Source organism: Gracilinanus agilis, chromosome 1 (genome assembly GCF_016433145.1).
Source record: "Gracilinanus agilis isolate LMUSP501 chromosome 1, AgileGrace, whole genome shotgun sequence".
Taxonomy (NCBI): domain Eukaryota; kingdom Metazoa; phylum Chordata; class Mammalia; order Didelphimorphia; family Didelphidae; genus Gracilinanus; species Gracilinanus agilis.
This window is the reverse complement of record NC_058130.1, coordinates 795,252,143-795,268,050: the sequence shown is the minus strand read 5'-3', so window position 1 is coordinate 795,268,050 and position 15,908 is coordinate 795,252,143. Positions and strand designations below refer to the sequence as shown.

General features: G+C 38.5%; 1 protein-coding gene across 1 annotated transcript in view; it reads left to right on the top strand.

Moving 5' to 3' along the window:
- The window catches only part of LOC123230538 (zinc finger protein 345-like), a 38,386-nt gene extending 29,801 nt beyond the window's left edge, over nucleotides 1-8,585 (top strand). The window contains exons 8-9 of the mRNA XM_044656672.1: nucleotides 6,312-7,154; nucleotides 7,239-8,585. Coding sequence (XP_044512607.1) covers nucleotides 6,312-7,154; nucleotides 7,239-8,125 — 1,730 coding nt within the window. The 3' untranslated portion in view covers nucleotides 8,126-8,585. The remainder of the gene's footprint in view (nucleotides 1-6,311; nucleotides 7,155-7,238) is intronic.
- Nucleotides 8,586-15,908: the final 7,323 nt, after the last annotated feature.

Below are 15,908 nucleotides of genomic sequence, written 5' to 3'. Positions count from 1 at the left end.
AGTCATAAAATAATTCTTAACTACCTTGCAACTATTTTTCACAAATTATATCCAGATTTGTCTAATATTTCTTTCTCTAGAAAGATCTAAATGTATACATCTGCCTCCCAGCTCAATAAACCTAACCATAAACTGAGAAGGGTTTTCATTATCTTCCTGCTTTAGATGTTCGAATTTAGTCCCTGTACCAGGCCTATCAGAACAAACTCTCATTGCTTTTAGTAATGCCTTTCTACCCTGGCATAGTCGTAAGTTAGCTTGCTCTGAGTTTGGGATCTTCAGTTGGCCAACGAGTCGATTCCTCTCCCTCGACCTGATTAACAAGAGAAAGAATCTTATTTCTTTCTCTATTCAGTTATCACAGCGTGGAGCAGGTCTTCCACATCAATCCATGTGGGATTATAGATGCAGAAAATGTTTTCAACCTTATTTATGACTACCATGGGCTCGTTTTCGAAGGAAGGAGTTTTTTCTTTGAATCTCTCAATATCTTGTGGAGGGAAAGGTGTATGATGTCTAATATTCACTAAGTCTTTACATCTATAATAAGTAGGAACATCTCTTAGAGGGAATAGGCCTTTATTCAAATCATCTGTGATTACTGCATCTTGACTTGTGTGGATTACTTGGGCTGTTGTGGAGCATGTAGGGGAAGGGAGAGGTGTGGGTGTGCAGAGAGGGAGGGATTGGTCAGGGGGTGGGGAGGCAGGGAGAAAGGACCAGATGTGAGGTTGGAGGTGTGGAGGAGAGGAACAGGAGTGGGGCTGGGGGCAGGGAAGAGATTGATGTTGAGGATTGGGAGGGGGAGAGAACTAGTGTGTACTGATCAGGGTTTGGGGGAGATGGAGGAGAGGACGAGCAGGTCTGAGAGCAGGGAGGAGAAGAGTGGGGATAGCCTGGGCAAGGGTGAGGCTGGGGAGGAGAGGAGGAAATATAGTAGGATGGATGTGGCCAGTCAGGGGAAGGAGGGTAGGGAAAAGGATGGCCAGTAGATTAAGGACAGGGATAGTTTGGGTAGGGATAGGAAAGATGGGTGGGGACTGGGTAGCAAGGAAACTCTGCGGTAAGGGTAGTAGGATTGAGAGTCATATGGTAAGTGAGGGTAGAGGTATAGTGTTAGGAAAGGAGATGGGAGGACTTGGGGATGATCAAGGTCTGATAGGGAGGGGGACTAAAGGATTCAAGTCCTGATTTGGGTCAGTAGGACGAGAAACTTTTTCAGTCCAGATGGGATGATAGCATGTGTTTCTTGTTACATCTAATCAAGGGTTCAGGAGGAAGAACTGAAGGATTTATGCCAGAGTGGTCAAGTTCAAAAAGAAAAAAATGGTTTTCACACTGGAGGTCATGGTTAATTTATCAACATGATATGCTCACAAGAACCAGCATTTATAATCTGTGGAGTTTTTATAGTCTTTGAAATCTTTGTTTTTAATGGATAACTAAATCTTTTAAGATCTTGAAGTCAAAGGAACCATACTTTGGCCAGGTATAGGACTTGTCCATCCAGGCTTTGTAGTTTTTTTAGCTTTCTTTCTTGAACTCCAAACCTCCTTAGGAAGATTAGGATCATCCCAAGAATTTAAAAGTTTATGTAGGGATGAATCTGGAGGAATTTTTCCTGGTTTCCCTTGATTTGTTGCAGTAATTCCCATAGTGTCTAGCCTGTTTGTCTTAATATACCTATTTAAGCTAGTCAGAGTATTGCTGAATGGTCAATTACACAATGAATGGTTCCTAAAGCATAAAAAATGGAAACACAAATTTGTTCAACGTTATTGTGGAAGGCAATGAGAGTTTTGTTAAATAAGAGGCTAATGTTAGGCACTAAATAATTGTTACACGGCAATAGTACCAATAAGAAATATATATTTATTATAACTTTTATTAATGATTAATAATAATCAACAAATATAAACAAGTATATATTAATAATAATTTGTCAACAATAATAATTATTAGTGACTAATAATAGTCATTGTTGTTCTTGATAATATTGTGTTCCAAAATTATTATTTTTAATATTGCATTGAATTAATTTGGTTTAATTTTTGGTTTGTTCAGTTTTATACATTTCATTTTAATTTAATTAAGTATGTTAAATATTTAATTATTAATAGTTATTTTATTTAAATGTATTCAATTTAATGTTATTATTTTATAATAGTAGTAGTAGTAGTAGTAGTAGTAGTAGTAGTAGTAGTAGTAGTAGTAGTAGTAGTAGTAGTAGTAGTAGTAGTAGTATTTTAAATTGCCTGCAGCTTTACTTCTAGCCTGTGGTTGGCACTATACCTTTGTGTAGAAAGTAGGACAAGAATTAGGGAGAGAAAAAGAAGGGAAAAAATGGCGTGGCTATAGATAAGCCCTAGGGATCGTGATAAGTCTTTAAAGAATGTCTGAAGGGAGGGAGAAAAAACTTCCTTGTAAAAGTTCTGTCTTGTCCCCTCCCTCAGTGGCCACGTCTTTTCAAGGTTGGGTGGTGCTGGGCCTAAGGGGTGATTGTTGGGGAACTCCTAACTGCCAGTGGTTTGCCCAACCAGTGTCTGAGGCCAGATTTTGAACCCAAGACCTCCCTCCTCAAGGTCTGGCTCTCAATCCAACCAGTGTCTGAGGACAGACCTTGAACTCAGGACCTCCTGTCTCTAGGTCTGGCTCCCAGTCCACTGAACTAGCCAGCTAGGTGGGATTAGGAGTTAGAGGATAGCACAGGAATCCCTTATGGGAGCCAGCACTTCAGTCTCCCCACTTGCCCCTGCAAGCCAGAAAGCAACCCCTCAGTTAGTTTACTGTACATTTGGATGGCCTGCTGTCTTTGCTGGGAGCTAGGAGCAGACATTGACTCCCCACCCCGGGATTTGGCATTGTGGGGGAGGAGCAGTGAGCCAGGGGACTGAGAAGGAGTTCCAGCTGGGTCCCAGAGCTGCCTGTGATTTACGTGGATTTTTGGTGTGGCTCTGCCTAACCACATCTGTGCAAAACTCAAGTTTTGAGCTCCTTTCTCGAACACCCCATCCTTATCTAAGCAAAAAAAAATGAGGGTGGGAGGAACCACATGGGGGGTAATTTCTTACCAATCTGTTCCATGTGGCAGGCAAGCAGCCATTGCAGAGACCAGATGGAGGCAGTAGCTTATTATTTCTCTGCAAGGGTGTGTCAGGTATATGAAAGCACATGGAGCAAGCAGGCACTGCTTTTTAATAGTCACCCTACTCTACTTTCTCAGAAAATTTAGAATTCTATCTGATAGTGGCTCCCATTCTGTTAGGTTTGGAATTAATATCTTCTACTTTCTTATTTTCTATAGTTTAATAATCACTTGAAATAGAAAAGATAGATAAGCATCGATTTAAAGTTTCTTACTCTAATTATGTCTGATCACATGTAGCTCAGCCTTGCAGGATTCGTCCATCCATCTCCTGCTTGCTCCATGAAATAGTGAGCCTATTACCCCTTGAGCTCCACCAAAACCCTTTCTATTTATGTAGAGAATAAGATGGACCGGGTGGGCCATCCAGGAGGGGAAGGGTATGAAATTCCCTCTGCACATAGGAGAGCCAGACTGAGGATTCTAGGGGAAAGTATAGCAGAGAAAACAAAGAAAAAGCAGTAGCACAACTCATTGCAAAAGGCCATCTCTAGTAGTTTGGCACAGAAGCTGAGGACTCATGTTAGATAGTATCTCCATGGGAGTAAGAGATCAAGTGAGAGTGTTTTGAGCATTGGGGAGAAATGGTTTGTTATCTCCCAGAGGAAGAGAATCATTAACTCCTTAGTGGGGGAATGGCTGAAGTTGAAAGAACAATGGGGACCTTGCAGGGAGGAATAGAGGGGCTTAGATGGGGGATGGAATGGGATTCTTTGTACATGGAAAGAGATTTTCTTTAGCTAGAATGACCTATTCCTCTGATCTTGAGGCCAGAGAATAAAAGGAGATAGCTGAGCTTGATGAAATAGTTGAGGGACGGAATGGCATTCTTTGAGCATGGAAAAAATTTTCTTTAGCTAAAATGACCTTTTCCTCTGATCTTGAGACCAGAGAATAAAAGGAGGTAGCTGATCTGGAGGAGAAGTGGAGGGTAAGAGAGCTGTGCAGAGAGGTCCAACTTTTGTTCATTGAAATATGAGGCCAAGTTCTAAGGTCAGAAGGTGGGGCAGGGAGTGGAAGGAAGCCATCAGGCAGAGCTGGAGAACAGGGAAATATTTGGAAGGCTGCTGTGCTGAGTGGCAAAGGGAATCCATGAGGGAGATGTCACAGAATTGCCTTGCTATGGTCAGGACCCAGCTGAGGTCAGGAAGCCTCAATAGAGAGTGGAGCCAAGCAACTGGTTTTTTGATTTTTCTTCTTTCCATTGTCCTGCAGCCCATGTGGAGGAGTGAAGACTGCTTCCTTACTTGGAAGTGATCCAAGGCTAAGGTTTCCCTAAATTATCAGCCTAGACCCTTTCCTGGTTTCTGGGGCTCAGCCTTTGTCCTGTTTTTGGACAATCAGGTGACCATAGCACCTCACTCTACAGAGATGAGATCCTAGAGAGTTGCCTCTAGAATCTTCAGGACTGGGTCTGCTCTAGTTTCAATGGAGTTATTTGTTGACTGCTGAGAAATAAAGGCAAGAGAGGGATAGAAACACGGCTGAGGCAGAGCATGCATTAGCCTTCCAGGAGGGAGAACAGAATGTAAAGATCCTGCTTTAGGTTGGGCCTGACATAAGCCCTGGGCCCAATCAATAAGCATGTATTAAATAATAAATATTTTCTAAGAATCGTGCTAAGCTCAGCATACAGGAAGGAAAGGGAAACACCAATATGGGCTATCCTGGAGCTCACAATCTAGAACCCAAACATGGAGGTGGTTTAGAAAGAAGCAACAGATCCTCAATCTCACTCTGGGATGATCCAAGGAGAAAGGAGTGTGGGAAAATGGAAATACATTTAATTCAACAGGGAAGTCAGGAAGTAGAGTCAAGAGAATGACAGTTAAAGTAGAAAAGCAATCAAAGGAGGAAATAATCCAAATTCTAATGATAAAAATAAATATCACCATTTCCATAGGGCCTCTAGTATGTGTCATACACTTTATAAATATTATTTTATTGGATCCTGATAGGAACTCTAGGAGTCACTTGAAATTATTATATCCATATTATAGTAGAGGAGCCTGAGACCAACAGAGCTCCTGTGACTTGCCCAGAGTTAAAAGTCCTAGCAAATTTCTGAGGTACAATGAGAATGCACCACCATTTGAATTGTGATTTTTAAGAAGAATATCATGAAAACACCAGTATCTAATAAGGGGGGGGTAATCTGAAGAGAATTATATGAGTTTTCTTGCCCATTTTCTTATAAAAGGATCATGGACTCAACTTACTGTATGAGACATATTTTTAAACATTGGAAATGCCATGTATTTGTTTAAATTGTATTTAGCAGAAGGATTTTATTTTAGTGAAAAGAAACCTTTAAAAAAAGTAATGGGGCAGCTGGGTAGCTCAGTGGAGTGAGAGTCAGGCCTAGAGACAGGAGGTCCTAGGTTCAAACCTGGCCTCAGCCACTTCCCAGCTGTGTGACCCTGGGCAAGTCACTTGACCCCCATTGCCCACCCTTACCAATCTTCCACCTATGAGACAATACACCGAAGTACAAGGGTTTAAAAAAAAAGTAATGGCTGTTCTCAAGGAGTAGGGAACAGAACAAAGTCTTTTATACCTTGGATAAATGCAAAAAAGAGTGCTGAATTTCTTCATCTCATCTCAGATACAGGAACAAAAAGTAGGATTGAAGGCAATTATAAAGGGAATTACATAATGTTTACAGAGAAGTTAGATAATGAAATAATAGGAATATTTATCCTACAAGTACCCAGTGGTGTCATACCTATGAAGAGAGGATTGAATCTATAGACAATAAAAATGAAAGCAAAAAGATTGAAAGTGAATAGTCTAGGACTGTGGACAGAGCATGCCCAGTCACAAGATTTGGTCTCAGCTGACTGGATTTAGAGTCAAGACACTCATCCAGCCTTTCTGAGATCATGCTCTGCCTTAGGAATGTTATAACTCTAGCCTGGCTAAAATCCCAGATATGTTTTGAAGCGTCAATGAGATCACATGGGAGTCTCTTTGTTACTTGAATTGTTCTTTACCTTTGAGGTAATGGCATTTTCAAAGCCTTGATTGTGCCCATTTAAGTCAGAAGATATTCTTACCCAAGGAAATAGGATATAATCCGTTTATATTCCGACAGTTGAGGAAAGGAGATAGTTATATAGGTGTATATATTGCTCTATATGTATGTTTTGCTATTTGTTTCTTTTAGAAAGTGAGATCAGACCTGAAATGAAGGTGAATCCAAAAGGGTTGAGCCTCTCTGTAGAAGAAATGGACCTTCAAAGATTCATGAGTGATGGTCCTGGTAACTTTGCTTTCAGAGAATTCTGTTTTGCACCTAAAAATTTATCTCACATTGAACATCAAAGATTGCACTCTGAGGAAATATCTAGTGGAAATAAGAAGTGTGGAAAGACATTCTGCCAGAGCTCCTGTCTTGCTCTACAACAGAGAATCCCCACAGGGGAGAAACCTTATGAGTGCAAGCAGTGTGGAAAGACATTTAGTTGGAACTCCCGTCTTATTGTACATCAGAGAATCCACACTGGGGAGAAACCTTATGAATGCAAGCAGTGCGGAAAGGCTTTCAGTTGCAACTCCCATCTTACGGTACATCAGAGAATCCACACTGGGGAGAAGCCATATGAATGCAAGGAGTGCGGAAAGGCATTCAGTAGCAGCTCCCATCTTGCTGAACATCAGACAGTCCACACCGGGGAGAAGCCATATGAATGTAAGCAGTGTGGAAAGGCATTCAGTCGCAGCCGTACTCTTGCTTTACATCAGAGAATCCATACTGGGGAGAAGCCATATGAATGCAAGCAGTGTGAAAAGGCATTCAGTTGTAGTTCCAGTCTTTCTATACATCAGAGAATCCATACTGGGGAGAAACCTTATGAATGCAAGCAGTGTGGAAAGGCATTCAGTTGCAACTCTGGTCTTTCTATACATCAGAGAATCCATACTGGGGAGAAACCTTATGAATGCAAGAAGTGTGGGAAGGCATTTAGTCAGAGCTCCTGTCTTGATGAACATCAGAGAATCCACACAGGTGAGAAGCCTTATGAATGCAAGCAGTGTGGAAAGGTATTCAGTTGCAACTCTGGTCTTTCTATACATCAGAGAATCCACACAGGTGAGAAACCTTATGAATGCAAACAATGTGGAAAGAAATTCAGTTGGAGTGCAAATCTTAATGTACATCAGAGAATCCACACTGGGGAGAAACCTTATGAATGCAAGCAGTGTGGAAAGGCATTCAGTTTCAGCTCTGGTCTTTCTATACATCAAAGAATCCATACTGGGGAAAAACCTTATGAATGCAAGCAGTGTGGAAAGACATTTAGTCAGAGCTCTGGTCTTTCTGAACATCAAAAAATCCACACTGGGGAGAAACCTTATAAATGCGGGCAGTGTGGTAAGACATTCAGTCAGAGTTCTGGTCTTTCTATTCATCAAAGAATCCACACTGGGGAGAAGCCTTATGAATGCAAGCAATGTGGAAAGGCATTCAGTCAGAGCTCTGGTCTTTCTGAACATCAAAAAATCCACACTGGGGAGAAACCTTATGAATGCAGAGAGTGTGGAAAGGCATTCAGTAGCAGCTCCCATCTTGCTGTACATCAGAGAATCCACACTGGGGAGAAGCCTTATAAATGCAAGCAGTGTGGAAAAGCATTCAGTCAGAGCTCTGGTCTTTCTGAACATCAGAGAATCCATGCTGGGGAGAAGCCTTATGAATGCAAGCAGTGTGGAAAGGCATTCAGTCAGAGGTCCAGTCTTGATAAACATCAGAGAATCCACACTGGGGAGAAACCTTATGAATGCAAACAGTGTGGAAAGACATTTAGTTGGAGTGCCAATCTTGCTGTACATCAGAGAATCCACACTGGGGAGAAACCTTATGAATGCAAGCAGTGTGGTAAGGCTTTCAGTTTCAGCTCTGGTCTTTCTCTACATCAGAGACTCCACACTGTGGAGAAGCCTTACGAATGCAAGCAGTATGTAAAGATGGTCACATGAAGTTCTAATCTTGCTATTGTTTGAAGGAAATTTACTCTCCCCACCTTTCTATGGTAGCATGCCTGGTGATGATTGTGTTTTGTAAACCATTGAGTGAGGATAGAATGGCAGCAGGAAAAAGGCAGTAACAGATTTGAGAAATCACATGATGTCAGGCTGCTGTTTTCTGCAGTGCCCCCCTGTAATGCCCCGCTAGTGACCCAGGAAAATTAGAAAGCCACAGGTGATGCCTGAGATGTGATTTTTGAGTTACTTAGTGGAAGAAAGATTTGGTAATTTGAAGCAAGAATGTGTTTCCAGCCTCTTCTCTTTCAGTTTTTAATGGCTGGACTTCCCTATGAGCATGTCTAGGGTGCTCTAATGGTGGCCACCAAATAGCAAGATAAATGGAGCAGTGTGGAAAGTATGTCTCCTTTTACCATCTTTTTCCCTTCCTACCTTATACTAAATAAAATGTATAGTGCCAGTTTTGCACTTTTCCCTCTCATACTATACATTACAGGAATCAGACATTCATACTGAACTCTCACATTGTTCAAAATCAGACAATTCATTTCACTATGTCATAAGCTTTCCTAATATTAGATCCAAATGGGCATATGATTTAGGCCTAAAGTGTGATCCCATAAGAAAATTAAGGGATCATAGAATAGTTTTCAGATCAATTTATTGATGTGGTGAAAATTTATGAGGAAAATGAAATCAATAACATTATGAGGTATAAAACAGTTACATTTGGTTATATTAGATTCAAAACTGTATGATCAAACAAAACTAATGCAACCAAGATTAAAAGTGGAAAACAGAAGTAATCATTTGAGTTACAATATGGCCTCGTAAACACTTCAGTCTTTTATAATTCTTACCCTTTTCTTGAATGCCTTAATTCATCATTTTGTAGCATGTAGATCTAAAGAGGAGTTAAGTGAAGGAAATAATGTCTGCTATTTAGAATTCATTCATAATTAGCATTTTTTCCTGTATAAGGAAACTTCCTTTAAAGAAAAGTTTAAAAGATAACAAATGATATTTTGGATTTCAAATATGAAATGAAATTATTGACTTTCCAATGACTTCTATTTAGTTGAATTATCAAAATAATTATCTTACATAGAAAATCAACATGCATCTATCTGTTTGACACTGGACTGTTTGCAGCCAGATATGCCAGTGTAACATAACTGATAGAATTACACTTTTTTCTACAATTTCTAAACCTATCAATTGCATTTTAGACCTTCTGCCTATTTTGCATTAATGTCTGTGTTATATATGTGGTGAAAATTTATCACACCGGTATAGAATTCAAAGCTAAATAGGTTTGTTGGGAGGATAACAAAGCACAATATTAAAAGGGCAAAGCAAGGTGGAGGGGAATACAAGGATGTTAATCACAACTGAATGTAAATGGGATAAACTCACCCTTAAAATGGAAGCTGATAGCAAAGTGGATTAAAAACCAGGATCTTATGGTATTTACAAGAAATATATACAAGTCAGGTAGACAAACAGAATAAAGATACATGGATGTAGCAAAACGTATTAGACTACAACTGAGAGATCTAGTTAAATGACACTAGGATATGGTTGACACATCTTGATAAAACATAGTATAGACAATGTAGTACTATACTTATATGCTTCAAATAGTATAGCCATCAGATTCTTAAAGGAAAAATAAAAGAGCTTAAGGAAGAAATAGACAGCAAAACAGTACCAATGGAGGACCTCTCAGGACTGAATGAGTCTAAAAATAAATAAACAAAATGTAAAAGAAGTGAATAAAGTTCTAGAAAAGTGAGATTTAATAGTTCTCTGGGGAAAATTGAATTGGATAAAAAGGAGTATGACTCCTTTTCAGTGGCACATAGTACACATTTGAAAACTGATCCCATTCTAGGGCATAAAAACTTCACAATCAAATGCAAAAAAGCAGAAATAATAAATGCATCCTGTACAGATCATGATGCAATAAAATTATAATTGGTAACAATACATGGAAAGACAAAAAATTAATTAGAAACAATCTAATTCTTCAAAAGGGGTGGTTCAAAAAACAAATTTTAGAAACAATGATTTGATTAAAGAATGACAATGAAGAGACAACATCTCAAAATTTATGGGATACAACAAAGCGTTTAGAGACAATTTTATACTATTTTTGTCAATGAAAAAGAAAAAGGAATCAAGAACATCCAGTTACTTGTATCAAAGATGAGAAAGGTGAATGCAAGTTCAAAAATGAAAAGGGTAAATATATCTTCAATGAAAAGAAAATTGAAACAATCATTAGGAAGTATTTAACCAATATATGACAATATATCTGACAATCTAAGTAAAGTGGATGAATATTTACAAAAATATCTTTCCAGATTAATAAAAGTGGAAATAGAATACTTAAATAACCCTGTCTCAGAAAAAAGAAATTGAACAGGCCATCAATCAACTCCCTAAGAAAAAATCTCCAGGTCCAGGTGGATTCATAAGTGAATCCTATCAAACATTTAGAGAAAAATTGATCCCAATACTATATGAAATGTTTGGTTAAATAAGCATAGAAAGAATTCTGCAAAATCCTTTTAATGGCACTAATCTGGTATTGATACCTAAGCTTAGAAGACCAACAACAGAAAGAAAATTATAGACTAGTTTTCTTTATGACTATTAATGCTGAAACCTTAAATAATAAACACTAGCAGAGAAACTACAGCAATCTATTACAAGGATTATTTGCTGTGACCAGGTGAGATTCATACTGGGAATGCTAGACTGGTTTCATACTAGGAAAACTATCAGCATAACTGACCATATCAATAAGAAAACTGAAGATAGGATTGACTGTCCCCTTTTCTATTTTTAGCTAAACAAATCAAGAACTTAAAGTACCCCTACTTGACACTAAGTAAGAGGGTACTAAAGTCACTAGAGTAAGCTCACATCTCCAAAGGTCATTGCCCCCCTTGGGAACTTCCAGGCAAGTTGAAAGACTACAATGAGTTCCCATCAAGTTGGGGATGGACAGGAAGTGATGCTGAGAAAACTGCTTTTAAAGGCCAGCTCAAGGATTCAATCGGGCTTGCTTCATTAGTGAGCTGGACTGGAGGAGACTTCCTAGATCCTGCATTTGGCTGAGTGAGTGGAGTGATTTCTTCCTTGGTTCTTCAGTGAGGAGACCTCTGCTTCTTGGTACTTCGGTAGGATACTCCCTTCAGCATGAGTTCTGATGAGATTCTGGATGGTCTTAGCCTCCTGTGCCTGTGATGTGGATTCTTTAGCATCTCCTGGTTCTTCATGTTTCAGCTTCCTAATTAGGACTTTGGATTCTGGTATGATTTGCTTTGGGATTCACATTTGCGGTCTGGAGACATTAGGATTAAACAGGGTATTTATAGTTAAGCAATGCTTTTAGTCTCTATCTACATTTTACACTTTCACTTTTTCTACCTCTTTGTAAATAAAGCTGCTAAAAGTCATTTTAGCTTAAGCTGTAATATTTTTAAATCAGTGACTGCCAGGAGCAACAGAAGAAATAAGGGTTCCATTAAATCCATGCAGACTGGCAGAGCCCTGCATGGAATGTGTAACCCGAAAATCAGGCTGCAGAAAGAATGGAAAACCCCCATCACACCCCCTCTGTGTGACTCCCTTCTGACCAACACCTTTTATTATTGAAATTATTATAATCCATATCTTTAAGAAAGCCCCAAGTATTGTAGTTTAAATATAGAAATCCCCTTATTACCTTATAGTAAATCAGCATTTAATGAGTTAATAGTTCCTACCCTTAACAAAAAACAAAGCAGGAGAAGCTGCTTTTTTCTTTCTCTCAGAAATCTGAAGGACACAGCATGGATAATCAAAATACTGTGCTCCAGTACTTTCCTACACTGAACTCTCTGAATTTGAGGGTTCTCATACTTTAACCTAGACAAACTAAGGTCTTAGTAACCTTGAAGGCTATTTAGACTAGGTATAATCTATATGAAAAAATGTTCTGTGTGCCAACTTTTATGTAATTCTGGTATAACCTTGAATTTGATACTGTTTAGAATTCAAATGTACTCTGTAGAAAAAACTGGACTTGAAGAAAAAATATAAAAATAAACATAAGCTTAAAGACTTGTAGAACAGTCTTGGGCTGACATCTACTGATGTCATGTTTCTGTTTCCTGTCTTTACTGCCAACACCATCAGGCCTTCCAAATTGCCCCTGTTGGTGTGGTGAGCTATGCTCCCCGCATTAGTGGCACCTGTACCAGGGATTTGGGTAGGCAACACCCTAAACCCCAAAGAAGCTAAAAGAAGCTCCCCAATTTGGATGGCTAGGAACTCATCTACAGATCTGCAGGCCACTCACTAGAGAAAGATGACAGAGATGAGTAACTTTTAACTTTATCTTTTAAGAACAAATAGGACACTATGGAACATAGTGGATCAGAAGAAAGAAATCTTTTCATTGATATAATTAAGCACACCCTCCAGAAATGGGGAGTAATGTAATGCAGGATTTTGTGCATTGCAATATTGGCCTAGGCTAAGCTGTCAGTTACCTTGAATGGAATCTTGTCGATGGCATGCGCCATGGGGCAGGTGCCAACTGGCAGTTGGCCCGAGACTATAAAAAACCCCTGAAATCCCAACACTGGGTTCTGTTTTCCTCTGTCTTCACCCAGATCACCTACTTATTCCTGACCTTCCCCTGGGGCCCTAGGCGGTGAAGGGTGGTGAAAGGGTGGTGGAATCATGGGTAGGAAAATAGGATAGCCTAGATCTTAGGACCTTCCTCAATACCAACCCAACAACATCTATTTCCTTTAAAACTGACTATCCAGTGAATCAAACTAATTACTAACCAGAGACCGTTTACCTCTGGCTGAGGGCAACCAGCCCTCGATCTATCAAACCTTCTAGGACCTTAGCCAGCACCAGACAGCTGACCATAGCAACAGCCTAGTAACTCCTAAGACCTCTTACCTTGGCTATTCCTTCCCCAGTTTCAATAAATTCCTTAGCCTTTAATCAGAATCTTGTGATTATTCCTTTACCATCAAGGCTAAGGAGATTAGGGAAGAGGAGAGAATACTGAGCAGTTTGAAGGTTCAGTTTGAGGGTGAACCAAACCACCATTGCTGGGATAGGAAGTTTAGTCCCAACTTTCTGCTGGTCTGCCATTCAGCCAATAAGAGGCAATTACCTCAGCAGGGAGGGGCAGCCCACCAGACATCTTAAAGGAGCCTAACATCTAGCAATGTAGATTCACTGGGCCCTTAGCTTCCAGGGTTTGAATTTATACCTATACCAAGTTCATTCCCAGCTGAGGTTACACAATCTTGATAACATTAACCCAATCTCCTGCTGGTCTAGTTATAGGCTCCAAGACCCCTTTAGCAGTGATTTTATCATCTGCATAACAGTAAAAACAAACAACAGCTCACTAAGTTTATTTGCAGCCCACGGTTTCTCAAAGAAGGGATAGTGAACTTAGAAATTTGGCAAAGGATTGGACATGATTTACAACCTTGCTACACTGAACTTGAACCAGAAAAAAAATTTTTGTTATCTAAACAGAATTCTAAGAATGAAATCTTTAAGGTTTCAATGTTACATCAAAATTCTGAAAAAGTGGCTTGTTATTATAATCTTGACTGGAGCTTTTCTTTTCCAGCCAAATGGCCACTGAGGGCACCTCCCCCTCCTAGGTACTTTTCTCTATCTAGGAAGGGAGATGTATGAACTCCAATTCCACTGGGGTTTTGGTTAAAAATTAAAGGAGAAATTAATAAAATTGAAAGTAAAAGAACTATTTAATTAATAAATAAGACTAGAAGCTGGTACTTTGAAAAAACAAACAAAATCAACAAAGTACTGGTCAATCTGATTTAAAAAAGGAAATAAGAAAACCGAATCATCAATATCAAAGATGAAAAGGGAGGCTTCACCTCTAATGCAGAGGAAATCAAGGCGATCATTAAAAACTATTTTGCCCAATTATATGGCAATAAATATAGCAATCTATGTGAGATGGATGAATATTTACAAAAACATAAATTGCCTAGATTAACAGTAGAAGAAATAGAATACGTAAGTAATCCCATATCAGAAAAAGAAATTGAATAAGCCATCAAAGAACTCCCTAAGAAAAAATCCTCTGGACTAGATGTATTCAAAAGTGAATTCTATCAAACCTTCAAAGAAAAACTAATTCCAATACCATACAAACTATTTGACATAATAAGCAAAGGAGTTCTACCAAACTCCTTTTATGATACAAATATTGTACTGATCCCAAAGCCAGGTAGATAAAAAACAGAGAAAGAAAACTACAGACCAATCTCTTTAATGAACATAGATGCAAAAATCTTAAACAGAATACTAGCAAAAAGACTCCAGCAAGTGATCACGAGGGTTATCCATAAAGATCAGGTGGGATTTGTGCCAGGAATGCAAGGATGGTTCAATATGAGGAAAACCATTCACATAATTGACCATATCAGCAAGTAAACCAACAAAACCCACATGATTATCTCAATAGTTGCTGAAAAAGATCTTCAAAATCTTAAGCAAAATACACCCACAGTTTCTCTGAAGAAAAATGTAAGGAAAAGCACAGCATGAAGAAAGTAATTAAGAAACAAAATTCATCATATATTATCCATCTTCTTGCTAGCATTAACCCTTTTTCTGACTAACAAGCTTTCTTTTTTTCCACAGATTTCTTTAGCTATGTAAGATATGATCTGTATTAATTGATCTTTTGCTAGGATGTCATGTATTTGTTAGAGTATGAGCGAAATGCCTGGGAATATGTGTCTGTGATTCAATGTTTGTTTTATGTTCTGTTTTGTAAATATGTTTATTGCCTTTTTGTGATCACAATGGAAGAGTTACATTTTATAAAAATACATTTTTCTCTTTTTCATTCATTCTGGAGGAATGGAAAAGACAGAGGCATTTAAAAAATTCTGAGCTTCTAAAACTTTAAGATAATTTAATTGGTTAAAAGAAATCTTATTCTATGCTCTCATTAAGGCAAGACTCAAATAATTCAATCTGTCAATCATTTCTACTTCCATTTCTACTGACCATGAGAAAGGGAACACGGAAATCAAAAGGACAGAAAAAGGGATAATTTTGATCCCACCATAGAATTCTATCAACAGGTTAAATATTGATATATATATTTTATGAAAATCATAAAGAATTTTAGAATGCAATATAAGAAAAACTATATTCAGACAGCTACCTAGAAAGCAATGATTCTGATTTATCCACAGAAGCATAGCTCCAACAAATCACACTGATGTTAGTGAAAGCTTAAAGATTATTAAAACAGTACAATTGGGTTACATTTCAAAATTAGATCCTTAAGACAGAGTATAAAGTCCATAAGATTATATGCCAAGAGTGAATCCCTAGTTCAGGAAACAAGTACGGCATGGGAGGAGATTATTAATTATAGACACTTATGTGTAGTTACCTCTCTTCTTAAGTTTAAGAGGAGAAGCCAGATGAGGTGTGAGAGATATTTATTGGACAAAGGTATAAGAATGCTAGTTCAGAATTTGAAAGAAATATTTATTCCAGTATGTAGAATTTTTCTAAGGTATAAAGAGGCAAGACTGCAGGTTTTCTTCTGCTTTCAGCAGATGTCTGAAAGAATAATTGGTATATGTGAGAAACATTGTTAAGAGACTCTAATCAAGGTCAATTTGGAAGTGGTGAAGTTTTTCATTAATATCTAATGGGAAGTGATTAATTATCAGGGTTTTAAAATAATTATGTA